The sequence below is a fragment of the Plecotus auritus genome, assembly GCF_963455305.1.
Source record: "Plecotus auritus genome assembly, chromosome: 6".
Taxonomy (NCBI): domain Eukaryota; kingdom Metazoa; phylum Chordata; class Mammalia; order Chiroptera; family Vespertilionidae; genus Plecotus; species Plecotus auritus.
Window position 1 is genome coordinate 105820704 of NC_137773.1, and position 16296 is coordinate 105836999.

At 46.4% G+C, this 16296-nt stretch overlaps 1 protein-coding gene across 1 annotated transcript in view; it reads left to right on the forward strand.

Moving 5' to 3' along the window:
* Positions 1-16296, forward strand: part of ELAVL1 (ELAV like RNA binding protein 1) — a 42268-nt gene that overhangs the window by 11601 nt on the left and 14371 nt on the right. Inside the window, exons 2-3 of the mRNA XM_080673734.1 lie at positions 3384-3571; positions 15345-15448. Of these exons, the coding sequence (XP_080529860.1) occupies positions 3400-3571; positions 15345-15448 (276 nt within the window). The 5' untranslated portion in view covers positions 3384-3399. The remainder of the gene's footprint in view (positions 1-3383; positions 3572-15344; positions 15449-16296) is intronic.

Consider the following 16296-nt stretch of genomic DNA (forward strand, 5'->3'; position numbering starts at 1 on the left):
TTTGGTGTTGATGAACTCCTTTAGCTTTTTCTTATCTGTGAAGCTCTTTATCTGCCCTTCAATTCTGAATGATAGCTTTGCTGGGTAGAGTAATCTTGGTTGTAGGTTCTTGCTATTCATCACTTTGAATATTTCTTGCCATTCCTGTCTGGCCTGCATAGTTTCTGTTGAGAAGTCAGCTGACAGTCGTATGGGTGCTCCCTTGTAGGTAACTAATTGTTTTTCTCTTGCTGCTTTTAGTATTCTCTCTTTGTCTTTTGCTCTTGGCATTTTAATTATGATGTGTCTTGGTGTGGTCCTCTTTGGATTCCTTTTGTTTGGGGTTCTGTGTGCTTCCTAGACTTGTAAGTCTATTTCTTTCACCAGGTGGGGAAAGTTTTCTATCATTATTTCTTCAAATAGGTTTTCAGTATCTTGCTCTCTCTCTTCTTCTGGCACCCCCATAATTCGGATGTTGGTACGCTTGAGGTTGTCACAGAGGCTCCTTACACTATCTACATATTTTTGGATTCTTTTTTCTTTCTGCTTTTCCAGTTGGGTGTTTTTTGCTTCTTCGTATTTCAATTCTTTGACTTGATTCTTGTGATCCTCTAGTCTGCTGTTGGATCTCTGTATATTATTTTTTATTTCAATCAGTGTATGCTTAATTTCTAGTTGGTCCTTTTTCATATCCTTGAGGGTCTCGCTAAATTTATCGGCCTTTTCTAGAAGATTCTTGAGTAACCTTATAACCGTGGTTTTGAACTCTATATCCAGTCGTTTGCTTTCCTCCATTTCTTTCATTTGTGACCTGTTTCTTTGTCTCCGCATTTTGGCTGCTTCCCTGAGTTGATAGAGTGGCTTTGTGTGCTAGGTGTCCTATAGGGCCCAGTGGCTCAGCCTCCCCAGTTAACCTGAGGTGGACACTCTTGGTGCACCCCTTTGTGGGCTGTGTGAACAGTCTTGTTGTAGTTAAGCCTTGATTGTTGTTGGTATCACTGGGAGGAATTGACCTCCAGGCCAATTGGCTGTGAGGATCAGCTGTGTCTACGCTGGGAGAACTTCTGTGCTGGAGACACCCTTCTGAGGCAAGACTTGCTTTAGTGGGGCTTTGATGCTTACTGAGTCTGCCCCCTGAGTGTGTCCCTTATGGATCTGAGGAGTTGTAATCTGGATGATCCCACTCTGACTGCTGGGTACACTGGCTCTTGGATCTCCAAGGAGGTGCTAATTTAGTCTCTGCCTTAGGCCACCCAGCAGGAGCTACGGAGAGATTTGCAGATTCCTCTTCTTTGTTTGGGTTTTGGAGGTGCCTAGATGAGGCCCAGCTGTGAAGCAATGCAAGCTGCTATGGGGCCTTGGGCCTTCTTTTGGATGTTCTGGGTCTCACTGACTCAGCTGCAGTTTGTTAGGTAAGTTTAGAATTCAAAGGACCCAGCCATTCTTATGCAAAAGCCTCTGCGCTCAGCTTGGATGGGGCAGAGTCTCAGGGCAAAGCAACCAGCAATGGCTTCGTGGGTCAGGATCTCAGGGCAGAGCAAACAGCGATGGCTTCCTGTCAGCTCTGCCCTAAGAGGCCCCTCGGGTCTCAGTGTCCCACAGCAATTGCTGCAAGCACCTCTGAGAGAAAGCCGCCCTGGAGTTTCGCCCTCTGCCAGACAGTCCAGTTTCTCCCCGTATGAGTCTGGGTCCCCAGAGTCTCGCCCGGAACTGGAGTTCAGAGCAGTCAGGAGCTTTTTGTCTCCCTCCCTCTTGAAAAAGCCAGCCGCGTACTCAGTTGCCACCCCTCTCCTGGTGCGCCTCCATACCTCTGCCTTCCGCAGCTCCTGTGAGTCTCAGTGTGCTTTTCTCTTTCCTTCTAGTTGTAGAATTTCCACTCAGCCAGCCTTCCTGTGGTTCTGGATGATGTCCATTTTGTCTTTTAGTTGTAGTTTTGAAATTGTTGTGCGAGGCAGCAGTTTAGGTTTTACCTATGCCGCCATCTTGGTTTCTCCTCTGTTAGGTAAGATTTTTTAAATTAATTTGTAGATGCTCTAAATGGACTTTTCTCAGCAACAGCAGTATTGACATTTTTGGGCTGGATAGATCTTGGTAGGGGCTGGCCTCTACCCACTAAATGCCAGTGGCACGTGCACACACACACCCCGCCCCCCAGTTGTGATATTCAGAATTGTATCCAGACATTGCCCAGTATCCCCTGGGGCAAAATCACCCAGGATGAGAACCACCAATCTAATTAATATAATAGGTAGCAAGTACAGTTGACCCTTAAACAACACGGCTATTAAACGTACTGATATCCTATGTAGTCAAAAATCCACCTTATAAAAATGCAGTTGACCTATGAACAACATGGATTTGAACTGTGTGGGTCCACTAAAGGCATTCCAAAGCCTGCATGCTTTCAATTCTGTGTTAAGGTCAACTGTATTTTCTCCCATACAGTTTGCTTGTCTGTTTCTGACGCCTTTTGACATGCAATGTTTTGAAACTTATGAAGTCTAACTTTCTAATCTCTTTTTTTGGCTTTTGTGCCAAACTACTTTATAAAGAGCAGGGAACAGAATATTTGCAAATAAGTAAAAGAAATGCTGGGAGATTGGACTAATGTTGCACATCGTATATGGAACTTAAATGATGGTGCTGAAATTGTGTCTTTTTTGAAGCCCTCTTAGTAAGTGGAAACGGTTGAACTTGGAATTGTTTTTTTTTAGAGTAGTTTTAGGTTTATGGAAAGATTGCTAAGAAAGTACAAAGTGAGTTTCCATATACCTCTCCTCGAACACAAAGTTTCCCCCATTATTAGCATCTCACGTTAGTATGAACCATTACTGATACATATTAACTGAAGCCCATAGTTGCTTTAGGGTTCCCTCTTGGTGGTGTACATTCCATGGGTTTGGACAAATGTAGAAAGACATGTATCCACCATTATAGTATCAAACAGAATAGCTTCACTGCCCTAAAAATCCTCTGTGCTCCAAATATTCATCCCTCCCAAAATTCCAGCAACCTCTCATCTTTTTATTGTCTCCATTGTTTTACTTTTTCCACAGTGGTGTATAATTGAAATCATATAATATGTAGCCTTTCAAGCTGTTTTCTTTCATTTAGCGGTGTGCATTTAAGGTTCCTCCATGTCTCTATGGCTTCATAGCTCATTTCTTTTTATTCCTGAATACGCATTTGTGTAGATGTTTTATTTCTCCATTTACCTACTGAAGGACATTGTGGTTTCTCCCAGTTTGGGGGCAATCGTACATAAAGCTGCTGTAAATATCCATGTGCAGGTTTTTGTGTGGACATATGTTGAAGAGAAAACTAAGTGCTAATGCAGTCATTAGTTTTGTTTCACATTCTGCAATATGAACATTGGGAATTTACTTGATTTTTTCCCCCTGCAGATTTTTTAAAAATACAATGTCTAATGGTTATGAAGACCACATGGCCGAAGACTGCAGGGATGACATCGGGAGAACAAATTTAATAGTCAACTACCTCCCTCAGAACATGACCCAGGATGAGTTGCGAAGTCTGTTCAGCAGTATTGGTGAAGTCGAGTCTGCAAAACTTATTCGGGATAAAGTTGCAGGTAAAGAAACCAAGACGTTTTTGTAGAGGGAGTGCTTGTGGCTGTCCTGCTAAGCACTGTCTTTTTTACCTGTGACTCTGCAGCATTCCTCAGTGTAGAAGAGCTGCAGCCTTGCAGTGATACTTGTAAAGTTTCATTTTTATCTCAGACTCTAGTTTGCCACCACCATGGTATAAGATTAGATGTAGGTTCCCAAAAGAGGTAAAAATCAACATTAGACAGAGAGCATGTCCAAAATAAGATGGTGGGAGGGGAGGAAAAATGAGACACCAGAAACTGGGTCTGCTCTTGAGAGCTGGAAGGGGCCAAAGAAGGACAGCCTAGCCTGGTGTGGGCCCATTTATGGAAGGGACTCTGGCCAGCGCCCTGCTCCAGGCAGGCCCATTCATCTTCCCAGGCTCCCACACATGGTCAGGCCCACTGAGTCCCCAATGAGTGGCCCCTCATTAGGTTTGGGCGACCTTGACTGTTTGTTGTCACTCCATCAACCTGAACATCTGAAACACACTAAACTTGACCTCTGTGTGGGCGTGGGAGCATGGCAGTGGTTCAACAGGCTGGATGTGGGGTTGGTAGGCTGGTTCAAAGCCCTGCTCTCCACTCCCTTGCAGTATGACTTCTAAGCCTCAGTGTTTCCACCCATAGTGTGGTGCCTACCTCCTGATGCTACCTACTTCACAAGGGTTTGGGGAAGGCCCAGTAGTACCTGGTAAGGTTGTTATTCTGAGAGCATGGTTTCAAGGACTCTGGAGAAAAATAAGGAAAGACCAGGTACTAGGATTCTTTTCTCTCCAGGGAGGTATACTTTTTTTAAAGAGTCCTCCCCCTCTTTGTACCCCTCCCCCTCTTCCTCCCCTTCTCTCTCCTTCCTATTCTCCTCCTCTTCTTCCTTCTCCTCCTCATCCCCCGCCTTTTCCTTTCTGTCTCCTTTCCCCTCTCCATCCTTCTTCTCCTCCCCCTCCCCTTCCTCCTCTCTGCTCTGGTGAGCTGAGGAATGGACAGTCTTCCCAGGATGGCTTTGGCTGCCACCTGGATTGTGGGACTATTTATGATTCCCTACACTGAAATTAATTTTAAGTAAAACAGCCCTGGCCAGTGTGGTTCAGTTGATTGGGCATCGTCCCGTGCACCAAAAGGGTGCTGGTTCAATACCCAGGTTGTGGGCTCAATCCCCAATGTGGGGTGTACAGGAGGCAGCTGATCGATGTTTCACTCTCACATCAATGTTTCTCTTTTTCTCTCTCTAAATTTTAATGAAAAAATATTTTTTAAGTAAAACAGTATTTTTATTATAGAAATACAATAATATTCAAATTTACATAACAATAGCCTAGCCAGAGTGGCTCAGTTGGTTGACCGTCCTCCTGTGCACCAAAAGATTGCCAGTTTGATTCTTAGGGCACATACTTGGGTTGCAGGTTCAATCTCCCCAGAGGGGGCATTTATGGAAGGCAACCAATCAATGTATTCTCTCATACATCAATGTTTCTCCCCCTCGCCCTCTCCCTCTCCCCCTTCCCCTTCCTCTCTCTAAGCATGTCCTTGGGTGAGGACTTAAAAAAAAATTTTTTTTTCATAACAGTAGAGTAAGATATTGAACCACATGTACCCATTGTCAACTCCCAGCATTTGCCAGAGATGGGACAATGCCCATGCCTGGATAATTCCTGGAGAGGCTGGCTGACCCCGTATAAGGAATTGGTTCGTCAGATGAGGGCTTGGAACTCAAAGTATTTTTAATTAATTAATTTATTTATTTTTAAAATATATTTTTATTGATTTCAGAGAGGATGAGAGATGGAAACATCAGTGATGAGAGAGAATCATTGATCACCTGCCTCCTGTACTCCCCTTACTGGGGATCGAGCCCGCAACCCAGGCACGTGCCCTAACCGGGAATGGAACCGTGATCTGGTTCATGGGTTGACGCTCAGTAGGTTAGAGCAGCAGTCACCACTGGTGGTCCGTGAGATCCGAAAGGTTGGCGACCGCTGGGTTAGAGTGTGTCCCATAGAGGGTCACAGATTCGATTCCCAGACAGGGCACATACCCAGGTTACAGGTTTGATTCCTGGTTGGGGTGAATACGGGAAGCAACCAATCAATGGTTCCCTCACATCAATGTTTCTCTCTCTCCCTCTTCCTCTCCCTGCCTCTCTCTAGAATCAATGAAAAACATATCCTTGGGTAAGGAGTAAAAAAAAAATTCTTGCTAAAATTCTCCAGCTTCCTGTAGCTCAGGTTTTCTCAACTTGAGCGCTATCACTATTTGGGACTGGATAATTCTTGGGGTGGGGCATTCTATGCGTTGTAGGATGTTGAACAGCATCCCTGATCTTCACCCACTAGATACCAGTGGCACTTTTGAATTGTGATAACCAAAAAAATGTCCCCAGACATTGCCAAGTATTTCCGAGGGGGCAGAATCACTCACACTTGAAAACCACTGTTCTAGCTATTGCTCTTCTCCTCCTGTTCACAGACACAGCGAATTACTGTCTCCTCTTCTTCTAGAAGCTTCTGCCCTGCTCTCTGTTCTGGTGTTTGGTCCTTCTGCAGATGCCATATGGCCCCTGGGGGACCAGGAACCAGCCTCTATCCTCCTGGACTGTCTGTCATACTGGCCACTTGGTCTTCAGCCTCTGGTTCAGTTTTGCTCAGCTTCTGTCTCATTGCTGTGCACCTCTGGTCAGGATAAAGCCCTTAACCCTGCCTGCAGCTCACAAGTCTCCTGGAAACCTGTCCCCTTATCCCAGCCACTGCACCTCACACACACTCTCCTCTCGGATTGGACTGAGCTACTTGTCATTCCCTAGACATGCCCACGATTGCACACTTGTGATTTCATGAAGACTGTTCCCTCAGCAGTAATGTTCTTCCACACCTGGTCAGCCTGATCACTTTTTTCCTTAATGCAAAATAACCTTTGTTCCTTATAGAAAAAGGTTTCACATGAGATAAGAAAAGTTTAAATTACCCATAATTTCACAATTGTGGTTCAAGTCCTTCTAGACTTATTTCTTTGTACAGTAGGTCCTCGGTTTACGTTGGAGATCCGTTCCTACAGTGCGACGTAATTAACGCGATTTTTGCCGTAAGTCGGAACCCACCTACATAAGCACCTACATCACTCACATGGAACACATACACAGCAGTAATGAAGTGAAACAGTAAAAAAAAATTTAAAAGAAAGATAACAGTTCCTGACCTTTTGGTAAATACAGTAAATAATAAAAAACATAAAAGCACATATGTACATACGTCGAATTGACAGAACTTTTTTTTTTAATAAATAAATGGGAGATGGCACGTAACCCGAGGACTGCCTGTATATTCCTTGCTGTAAGCAATTGTGTTCTTTTACAAAAATGGGCTTGCACCACCCAAACTATGTGGAAACTTTTCTTCTGGTGTTTGTGAACATTTTTCTCTGCCATTGAACATAGCTATCTCCTCAGCATAACGGTTACATAGTATTCTGCTGTATGGAGTTCCTGAGTTTATACAACAGGTTACTGTAGCTGTTTTTCTATATTTATTAGCCTCACTGAGATAAATATCCTGGCACAAATCTTTGCTCACTGGTTATTTCCATAGGAAATCTTCTTAGAAGTGAACCAACAAATGCGATGGTGTATATAGTCGTCCCCCTTATCTATGGTTTTGCTTTCCGTGGTTTCAGTTACCCATGATCAACTGCTGTCCAAAAATATTAAATGGAAAAATCTGGAAATAAACAGTTCATAAGTTTCAAATTGCACATTGCCCTGAGTAGCGTGATGAAATCTCTTAGCATCCTGCTCTGTCCCGCCAGAGATGTGACTCATCCCTTTGTCCAGCGTCTCCACGATATATATGCTCCTTGCCTGTTAGTCACTTAGTAGCCGTGTCGGTTATCAGATCAACTGTTGTGGTATCTCAGTGCTTGTGTTCAAGTGACCCTTATTTTACTTCATAATGGTCCTAAAGCATAAGAGTAGTGATGCTGGCAGTTCCGACATGCCAAAGAGGAGCCGTAAATGCTTCCTTTAAGTGAAAGGTGTGGCCGAAACCGGTTTGGCTCAGTGGATAGAGCGTCGGCCTGCGGACTGAAAGGTCCTGGGTTCAATTCCGGTCAAGGGCATGTACCTTGGTTGCGGGCACATCCCCAGTAGGGGTGTGCAGGAGGCAGCTGATTGATGTTTCTAACTCTCTATCCCTCTCCCTTCCTCTCTGTAAAAAATCAATAAAATATATTTAAAAAAAAAAAAAAAGAAAGGTGTGTATGTATAAAAAGAAACATAATATATGTAGGGTTCAGTGCTGTGCTGGGTTTCCAGCATTCACTAGGGGTCTTGGAGGTAATACCCTGAGGATAAGGGGGGACTACTGTACTTTCTAAAACCTCTTGACCCCTATTGCCAGCTTGTCCTCCAGTTTACACTCCCTTCCCCCTCCAGCCCTTCCACCCCCTGGTGTGGCAGGGTTTCTCATCTTTGCCAGCCAGCCTAAGTGAAGAATGGCATCTGATTCTGGTGGTAATTTACATTTCTAGGAAAATTTATCTGTTTTCCTGTACTTACTGGCTGTTTGTACTCTTATAAAATACCCTTATTGTCCTTTGACCACTTTCTTTCTTTGGGGGCATTTGTTGTTTCTTATTTATTGCCTGCTTAGTTCACTCATCCCCCCAAGAACCAGTTTCTCTCCTTCAGTGAAGTCTTCCCTTGAGCCCCCATGGAGGGCTAGGTGGCTCCTGCACTCTGATGTTGCAGGGGAGGCCTCATCCATAAGGCACTCACCTACCTCAGCCATGGACTCCAGGTCAATTTGAGAAACACTAGAGGATTAAAATAGTAAATCTGGCTGCTCTTGTCTACAAATAGAAGATGAAATGCTGTGTAATTATCTATTAGTTTTAACCCTTGTCCAAAGAGAGAGGAAGTATGTTTAGAAATGGAAAAGTACTTGCCCAAGGTAGCCTGACAGGGCATGAAGAGTGCTCCATGAGGAGGCAAGTAGGCTTGCTTTTCTCCAGACAGTGGCTCTTGGAGCGCTGGATCCTGACCAGCTGCAGAACATGGTGGCAAGGAAGAGGGGGTTGGACACGGACCCCAGTCTCTGGCCCCACCCAGATGCACTGAATCAGCCAGACTCTGTTTGAACATCTGACATTTAACCTTCCTGGAGGGAGGGCAATGCTAGGGCCTTGGCAAATCAGAAAACCAGAGCTGAGCCCTAGATGGTTTGGTTCAGTGGTTAGAGTATCAGGCCCGCGTACTGAAAGATCTTGGGTTTGATTCCAGTCAGGAGCACGTACCTGGATTGCAGGCTCGTTCCCCAGCCTGGTCTAGGCTCGTGTGGGAGGCAACTAATTGATGTGTCTCTCACATCAATTTTTCTCTCTCTTTCTCTCCCTGCTCCCTTCCACTGTCTTTGAAGGATCAATGGAAAAAAGTATCCTCTGGTGAGGATTAACAAAAAAAAAAAACAAAAAAAAAGAAAGAAAGCCAGAACTGAGAAGCACTAGGCCTGTGACCAGAATGGTGGTGGTGGCACTTTTCCTACAACATGGGAAGTGAGAGCTGGGAGGAGTGCTGAACTCTGGGACATCCTTTGACCTCAGACCCAAGGTTTATTTATGCTTTATCCCTAGCCCTTCTCCCTCTCCTGTTTCTTTCTCTCATTTTCTGCCCCCTCCCCTGTCCCCCACATCTCCCCTCCAGGGCTCTGGTGGCCCTCATCCTCCAGCCCAAAGTCCAGAGAGGCCCTGTTCTCCTCAAGCCCTAGCAGTCTGTGCAGGATCCTTGCCCTACCCAAGCTCTGACACTGAGCATCCCTGCTCCTCTAGCCAGACCTCAGAATTCTCTCATTTGGGGCTGGTCTTCCATCATCCTGAAGGGCAGATAAATAGGCCTTGATGGCACTGAGTCTAGCAGGCTCACTGTCTCTAAGAGGAGGAGAATCATCTGTAAGGAGCTGAGAAGCATTGATTCCCATGCCTGCCTGACATCCTAGGTCCCCGGACTCTGAAGGATTCTAGGGAGTTGCATCATTACCTGCATGACTTGTGGACCCTAATAGAGAAACAGTAACAGAGACTGCTTTGGGAAGTGAGGGTCTTCCCCCAGGTGCCTGGGATTCCTCTGTATAACTGAGAAATCCTGCTCTCTGGGGCTCCCCACCTGCACTTCAAGCATCAGCTCTCAACCTGTGTACGTTGGAATCTACTGAAACTACTGAAACCACCGCATTCCTGCTCCATTCCACTCCCACTCCAATTTCATTGCTCTGGGATGTGGCTTGGGTAGTGGTCATTTTTTAGAAGCTTCCTGGTGATTCTAATGGGAAGCCAAAGATGAAAGTGATTGGTTCATGGTGAAGGAAAGAATGGAGGTTGGTGCTCAGCACTGTGTTAAGCACTTTGCTCTACAGCATCATCAATTGGGTGAAAGTCAGGGACTCCCATTTGTTCCTCCGCCACCTTTCTTCTTGGTGCACACAGGTGCCCACCCCAGAGGTTAGAACAGGTTGAGGGAACAGAGCCAGCCCTGGGGGCAGGGGTATGCAGAGATCCCTCCCCACCTGGCCCCAGAAGGCTCAGCCCATTCCAGGAGTGCTGGCACTTTAGGCTCCTCTGAAGCTCTCTCCTGCATCAGCCCATCTGCAGGTCTTCTCTGTGGATCTTCCTTCTGCTGCCTCCTCTCTGGTGCACACTGCCCTCATCTCAGACCTGCTCAAGCTCACAGACTCCATAGGGTCCTGTCTAGCTTGACCTACTGAATCTGCTTTCCACCCAGCAGCAACCTCTGATCCATTCCCCCATTTCCTGGAACATACTCATTGTCTCTACCTCAGAGACTTGGCACTTGCTCTTCTGTCTGGAATACTTGCCCTCAGCTATCCAAAGGTCTTGCTTCAGATATCACCTCCTCAAAGGGTGTTCCTGTCCAGCCTGTCTACTGAGGGCCCATCCTGTCAGCCTCTCACCACAAGAAAGATTCTCCTCCTAGCACCTATGCAGTGGTTTGTTAATTTCTTTCTTGCTGGTTTGTTATCCAATTTGCCCACTGGGATATGAGTTTTATAAAGGTAGAAGCTTCCTCCTTTGTGATCATCATCAAAACCCCGCCAACCTGGCCTGGAATCTAGCACATACTAGGTGCTCAGTTATTATTGGCGGACTCATTCAGGAAAACTGGAGTTGGTGTAGGAACAGGAAAGGGAGGCAGTGGCCATCTGAGGGTGTGCAACTTCCTAGGTGACATTAGAAGGTGCAGGCACACAGATGGTCAGAGAGGTCACCCAGGAATACTGATGGAGATAAAGGACTAAAGGCAGAGTCTTGGGGACCATCTTGATGAAATTGGCAGAGGAAGAACCTGAAGAGGGACAGCTGGGGAGAAAGAAAACTTGGCACTGTTGTCACATTCTGGAGGAGGTGGCACTTCAAGTTGAGAGCTCAGGGAGCTGGGTCCTGAAACCGTTATGGGGCAGCACCCAGGGACCCGGGACAGCCTTGGTGAGTGTAGTGCTAGCAGTCAGCAGTGACCACTTTAGGGAGCCAGCCAGGGCCACCAAGCACTGAGGTGGGGCAAGGCCCATGTTTATATGCTGAGAGGAGCCAGCTGTAGCTGAAGACACAGGAATAGGGCCTGGGTGAGTCTTCATTGGTGTTTGGTTTCCCCAGCATTACTTAGACCACCTGAAGCACCAGAAGGGAAGGAAGAAGACTTGTGGTACTGGGTGGAATTGGCCTTGTGGGAGGAGCAGAAAGACAGGGAGACCGGTGTGCAGGTGCTGCTGATCAGAGAGGAATGGAGGAGCCTGTCCAAGGCTGGGCCAGAAAGGATGGACTCTTGGCCTGGCTACAGTGAGAGATCGACAGAGTGAAGTTGAAGAGCAGGCATTTGGGTGTAAAAATCCCAGACAGGCTGGAGTTTGGTTGGGAATCTATCACAGACCTCCTCTGCATCCTCAACTCTCACATTTGTGGTCTGGAATGGTTGCAAGGACCTTAAGTCCCTGACCTGGAGCTGATTGTAGTTTTCTGAGTTTTGCTATGACTCTCCTGCTAGATGGGCCTGGGCCCCACAGCCCTGCTCTCCAGGGTCCTCACTGTTCAGTCTTAGGAGCCGCGTCTCTGAGGTCCATGGGGTTTTGTTAAAAATATAGGTCTGGCCCTAACTGGTTTGGCTCAGTGGATAGAGCATCAGCCTACGGACTGAAGGGTCCCAGGTCGGTTGCCGGCACATCCCCAGTGGGGGTTGTGCGGGATGCAACTGATCGATGTTTCTCTCTCATCAATGTTTCTAACTCTGTCCCTCTCCCTCTCTGTAAAAAATCAATAAAATAAAAAAAAATAAAAATATATGGGTCTGGAGGGTCAGATTTTGTTTTTGTTTCTTTAAAAAAGAAAGCGGCTATGTAAATAAGTTATATAGCTACTCCATCCTGAAGGAGGCAGAGTGGAATTCCACAAGGTACTCCCTAAGTGTGGGCTGCGGCATGACTTCCTTCCAAAAACTACTGTTTGGAGTGGGGGAATGACCTTAGAGTGGAGAAGAAACCTGCCAAACGGACTGCCTCTGCCAGGAGATGAAGGTCAACATCATATGTGACGAGTCACATTGACAGAATACACCCCCTGATATCATGAGGACATTCATTGCACTATGTGATCTTCCTCCCCAAAACCCCTCATGCCAACCTAACCATGAGAAAAAGTATCTGACAAGCCCAGATTGAGAGGGATTCTACAGCATTCCTGACCAGCCCTCCTCAAAACTGTCAAGGTCATCACAAGCAAGGAAGGTCTGAGAAATGGTCCCAGCCAAGAGGAGCCTAAGGAGATGTGATGACTAAATGTTACATGGGATTCCGAATGGCATCCTGGGACAGAAAAGAACATTAGGGGAAGATAAATACTATAGAAATCAAATGTGGATTGCAGTTAAAAATAATGTATCACCTGGCCGGTTTGGCTCAGTGGATAGAGCATTGGCCTGCCAACTGAAGGGTCCCAGGTTTGATTCTGGTCAAGGGTTGCAGGCTCGATCCCCAGTAGGGGGCATGCAGGAGGCAGCTGATCAATGATTGTCATCATTGATGGTTCTGTCTCTCTCTCCCTCTCCCTCCTACCTCTGAAATCAATACAAATATACTTTTTAAAAAATAATGTATCACTGCTGGTTTATTACTTGTAAACAAGTGTTCCATCTATTCTAGTATAAGTTGTTACTAATGGGAAACTGGGTGTGGGGTATATGGGAATTCTGCATTATCTTTGTAATTTTTCTTTACATTTAAAAAATAATTTTTTTTTTAAGTGGCAAAACTGAGTTAAGCTGTCCTCTGGGTTCCAAGTCTCATTATCACAGAAATGGGCCTGGGTTCCTCTGGCACTTCAGATTGAGTCAGCATAGCTGCAGTGAGGATCTCCATCTCTGTGTGGCTCGGGGCCTGGTTGTATTTTTTATTTATTTATTTTTTAATCCTCACCTGAGGACATACTTAGAAAGAGGGAGGGAGGGAAAGAGAAACATCGATCAGTTGCCTTTTTTTTTTTATTAATATGTATTTTTTTATTTTAGAGAGGAAGGGAGAGGGCGAGAGAGACAGAAACATCAATGATGAGACAGAATCATTGATCGGCTGCCTCCTGCACGTTCCACTCTGGGGATTGAGTCCACAACCTGGGCATATGCCCTGACCAGGAATCAAACCGTGACCTCTTGGTTCATAGGTCGACGCTTAACCATTGAGCCATGCTGACCGGGTGATCAGTTGCCTTCTGTATACTCCCCAACTGGGGACCAAACTCACAAGCTAGGTATGTACCCTGAGCAGGAATCAAACCCATAACCTTTTGGTACACAGGATGATGTTCAACAAACTAAGCCACTCTGGCTGGTCAGACGCCCTGGTTGTATTTTTCACCTGCTCATTGTAACCCTCTGCCAACCGGAGGAATGGAACAAAACTCAATGAAGGTGGCCCTTGGTCTTACACACAGCTCTGTTTCTGCCCAGGGCAGTGCCTGTGTGTAGTGGGTGCCCCCTACTGTGGCATGTGCATGGGTCAGATGTGGGCACATTGGTGGTTCTCTTCTCTGCACCTCCTCCCGCTCCCCCTGTAGTGAAGGTGTAAGGCTCCTTCCACTTCTGACCCTCAGCCTTTGCTCCTCTCTGGCTTCCTGGGAACCCACAGTGCCTCGCCTACTATGCTGAGTCCCTTGTGGGTATCCAGTTGGTGGTCACACCCACTTCTAAAAGTTTCATAAAGAAGGGGCTGGAGCCCTAACTGGTTTGACTCAGTGGATAGAGCAGCCTGCGGACTGAAGGGTCCCAGGTTCGATTCCGGTCAAGGGCATGTACCTTGTTTGCGGGCACATCCCCAGTAGGGGGTGTGCAGGAGGCAGCTGGTCGATGTTTCTCATCGATGTTTCTAACTCACTATCCCTCTTCCTTCCTCTCTGTAAAAAATCAATATATTTTAAAAAAAAAAGAAGAAGAAGAAGAAGAAGGGGCTAGAACAGGTTACCTGTAACCTTGGCTCTCTTTGGGAAGAACTCAGGTTCTTGCATCCCTTATGACTCCCCCAGACTTCAGCTGATAATGCTGTCCCAGTGGAGGGCCACTATCAAGGGGACCCTGCAAGCTTGGCCAAGGCTGTGAAGGTGGTACAGGGGCTGCCCGGCAGGGCTGGAACTTCTCTAAGTGCTGTCCTCTCCTTGTGCTCCCCACTGGGTTGCAGATTCAGGAAAGTAAGAGAACTGACACTGGGTGGCACCAGAGCCCAGCAAGCTTTCCCTGCTCTGGGGTAGGAAGTGGTGGAGAAATATCTGTCTACCTATCTGCCACCTGTAACCGTCCTTCTCCCCTTCCCAGACCCAGGCTCCCTCAGAACCCCACAGAGTAGCCATCACTAGTGGCACCAATCATTGTTGTTGCTTTAGTGATGGGTTCCCCAGGATGTAGTCAGTAGCACAGTTTTTCTTTTTCAATAACTTTTTTAAATTACAGAAGCAACATTTGTTCTTTGCAGAAAATGTACAAGTTTGCCAAAGAAGTGTACCAAATAAACCATTAATATAGCCTGGCAGGCTAGCGTGGCTCTGTGGTTGAGCATCAACCTATGAACCAGGAGGTCATGGTTCAATTTCTGGTCAGGACACATGCCTGGGTTTTGGGCTCGATCCCTGGTGGGGTTGTGCAGGAAGCAGCCAATCAATGATTAGCTCTCATCATTGATGTTCTATCTATCTCTCCCTCTCCCTTCCTCTCTGAAATCAATAAAGTACATATTAAAAAACAATAATAAATAAACCATTAATATACACTGAGTGGCCAGATTATTATGATCTCTGAATGCATAATAATCTGGCCACTCAGTGTATATCCAATATAATAAAAGGCTAATATGCAAATTGTCCCCTCGACCAGGCCGGCCAACCGCCCATGTCCCCTCCCCTGGCCAGGCTGGCTGGACCCCACCACCCATGCACGAATTCATGCACCGGGACACACACACACACACACACACACACACACACACACACACACACACACACGCGCCAGATTATTATGCGTTCAGAGATCATAATAATCTGGCCACTCAGTGTAAATTATAAATTCATTTCCTGCAGACCCTGGCTCTTAAGGTTCCTGTGTTTTTTCTTTGTCTTTTCTCTGACCTTATCCTTTTGAGCCCAGCCAGACATGGGAGGGCATAGTCCTTTTCATCCTCTTGGTCTCTCTCAGTTGGTTTACCAGTGTTTACATGTTCTCCCACAGGACACAGCTTGGGCTATGGCTTTGTGAACTATGTGACTGCAAAGGACGCGGAGAAAGCAATAAACACACTGAATGGCCTGCGGCTCCAGTCCAAAACCATTAAGGTAAAGAGTGGTGAGCACCACCTCTTCAATTCTGTCCTGGGCTGGGATCTCTGCCAAACCTGACCTACCTCACCATCACTGTCAAGGGCACTGTTAGCATCTCAGAAACCTGGTTCTTCCAGGGCCTCTGAGGAGCCTCCTGACTGCCCAAAATTGAGGTATTGCATCTCACATGTGTGTTGAGTGATGACCATTCCAGGCCTCATGTTGTGGCTCATGGCTTCCTCGCCCCACCAGAAAAAGGAAGTTCCCCATGAAGGGCATGTAAAGAGGGGAGCCCCCTTCTCGGCCCAGGCCTCCCCTGCCTGTCTCATGTCTGGCTGTGACATTCCCATTCTTGTGCACTCCCATTTTCATGCCCTGCCTTTCCCGCTCCTGGCATACTGTAGTGGCACAGCAGTGTCACCCTTCCAGCCCCATAACAGCCACTTTATTTGACATCCACTTAGTACATGTTTATTGAACACCTACTATGTTGAACAAATCAGACAAACTTCATGCCCTCATAGAGCTGGGAGTGGGGTGTTCTTGGCACATAGAACTACACTCCTGTCCTTCCTAGCAGGACTGAGCGTTCTGGTAAGAACACACCTGTTGTCCATGCCCTTACTTGCACCCTAACCAGTTTGGCTCAGTGGATAGAGCGTCAGCCTGAGGACTGAAGGGTCCCAGGTTCAATTCCAGTCAAGGGCACATGCCTGGGTTGTGTGCAGGAGGCAACCAATCAATGATTCTCTCATCATTGATGTTTCCATCTCTCTCTCCCTCACTCTCTGAAATCAATAAAGAAAGAAAAAAGAATGAATTTTATGATGAGTTATATCTCTATAAAGCATTAAAATATCAAA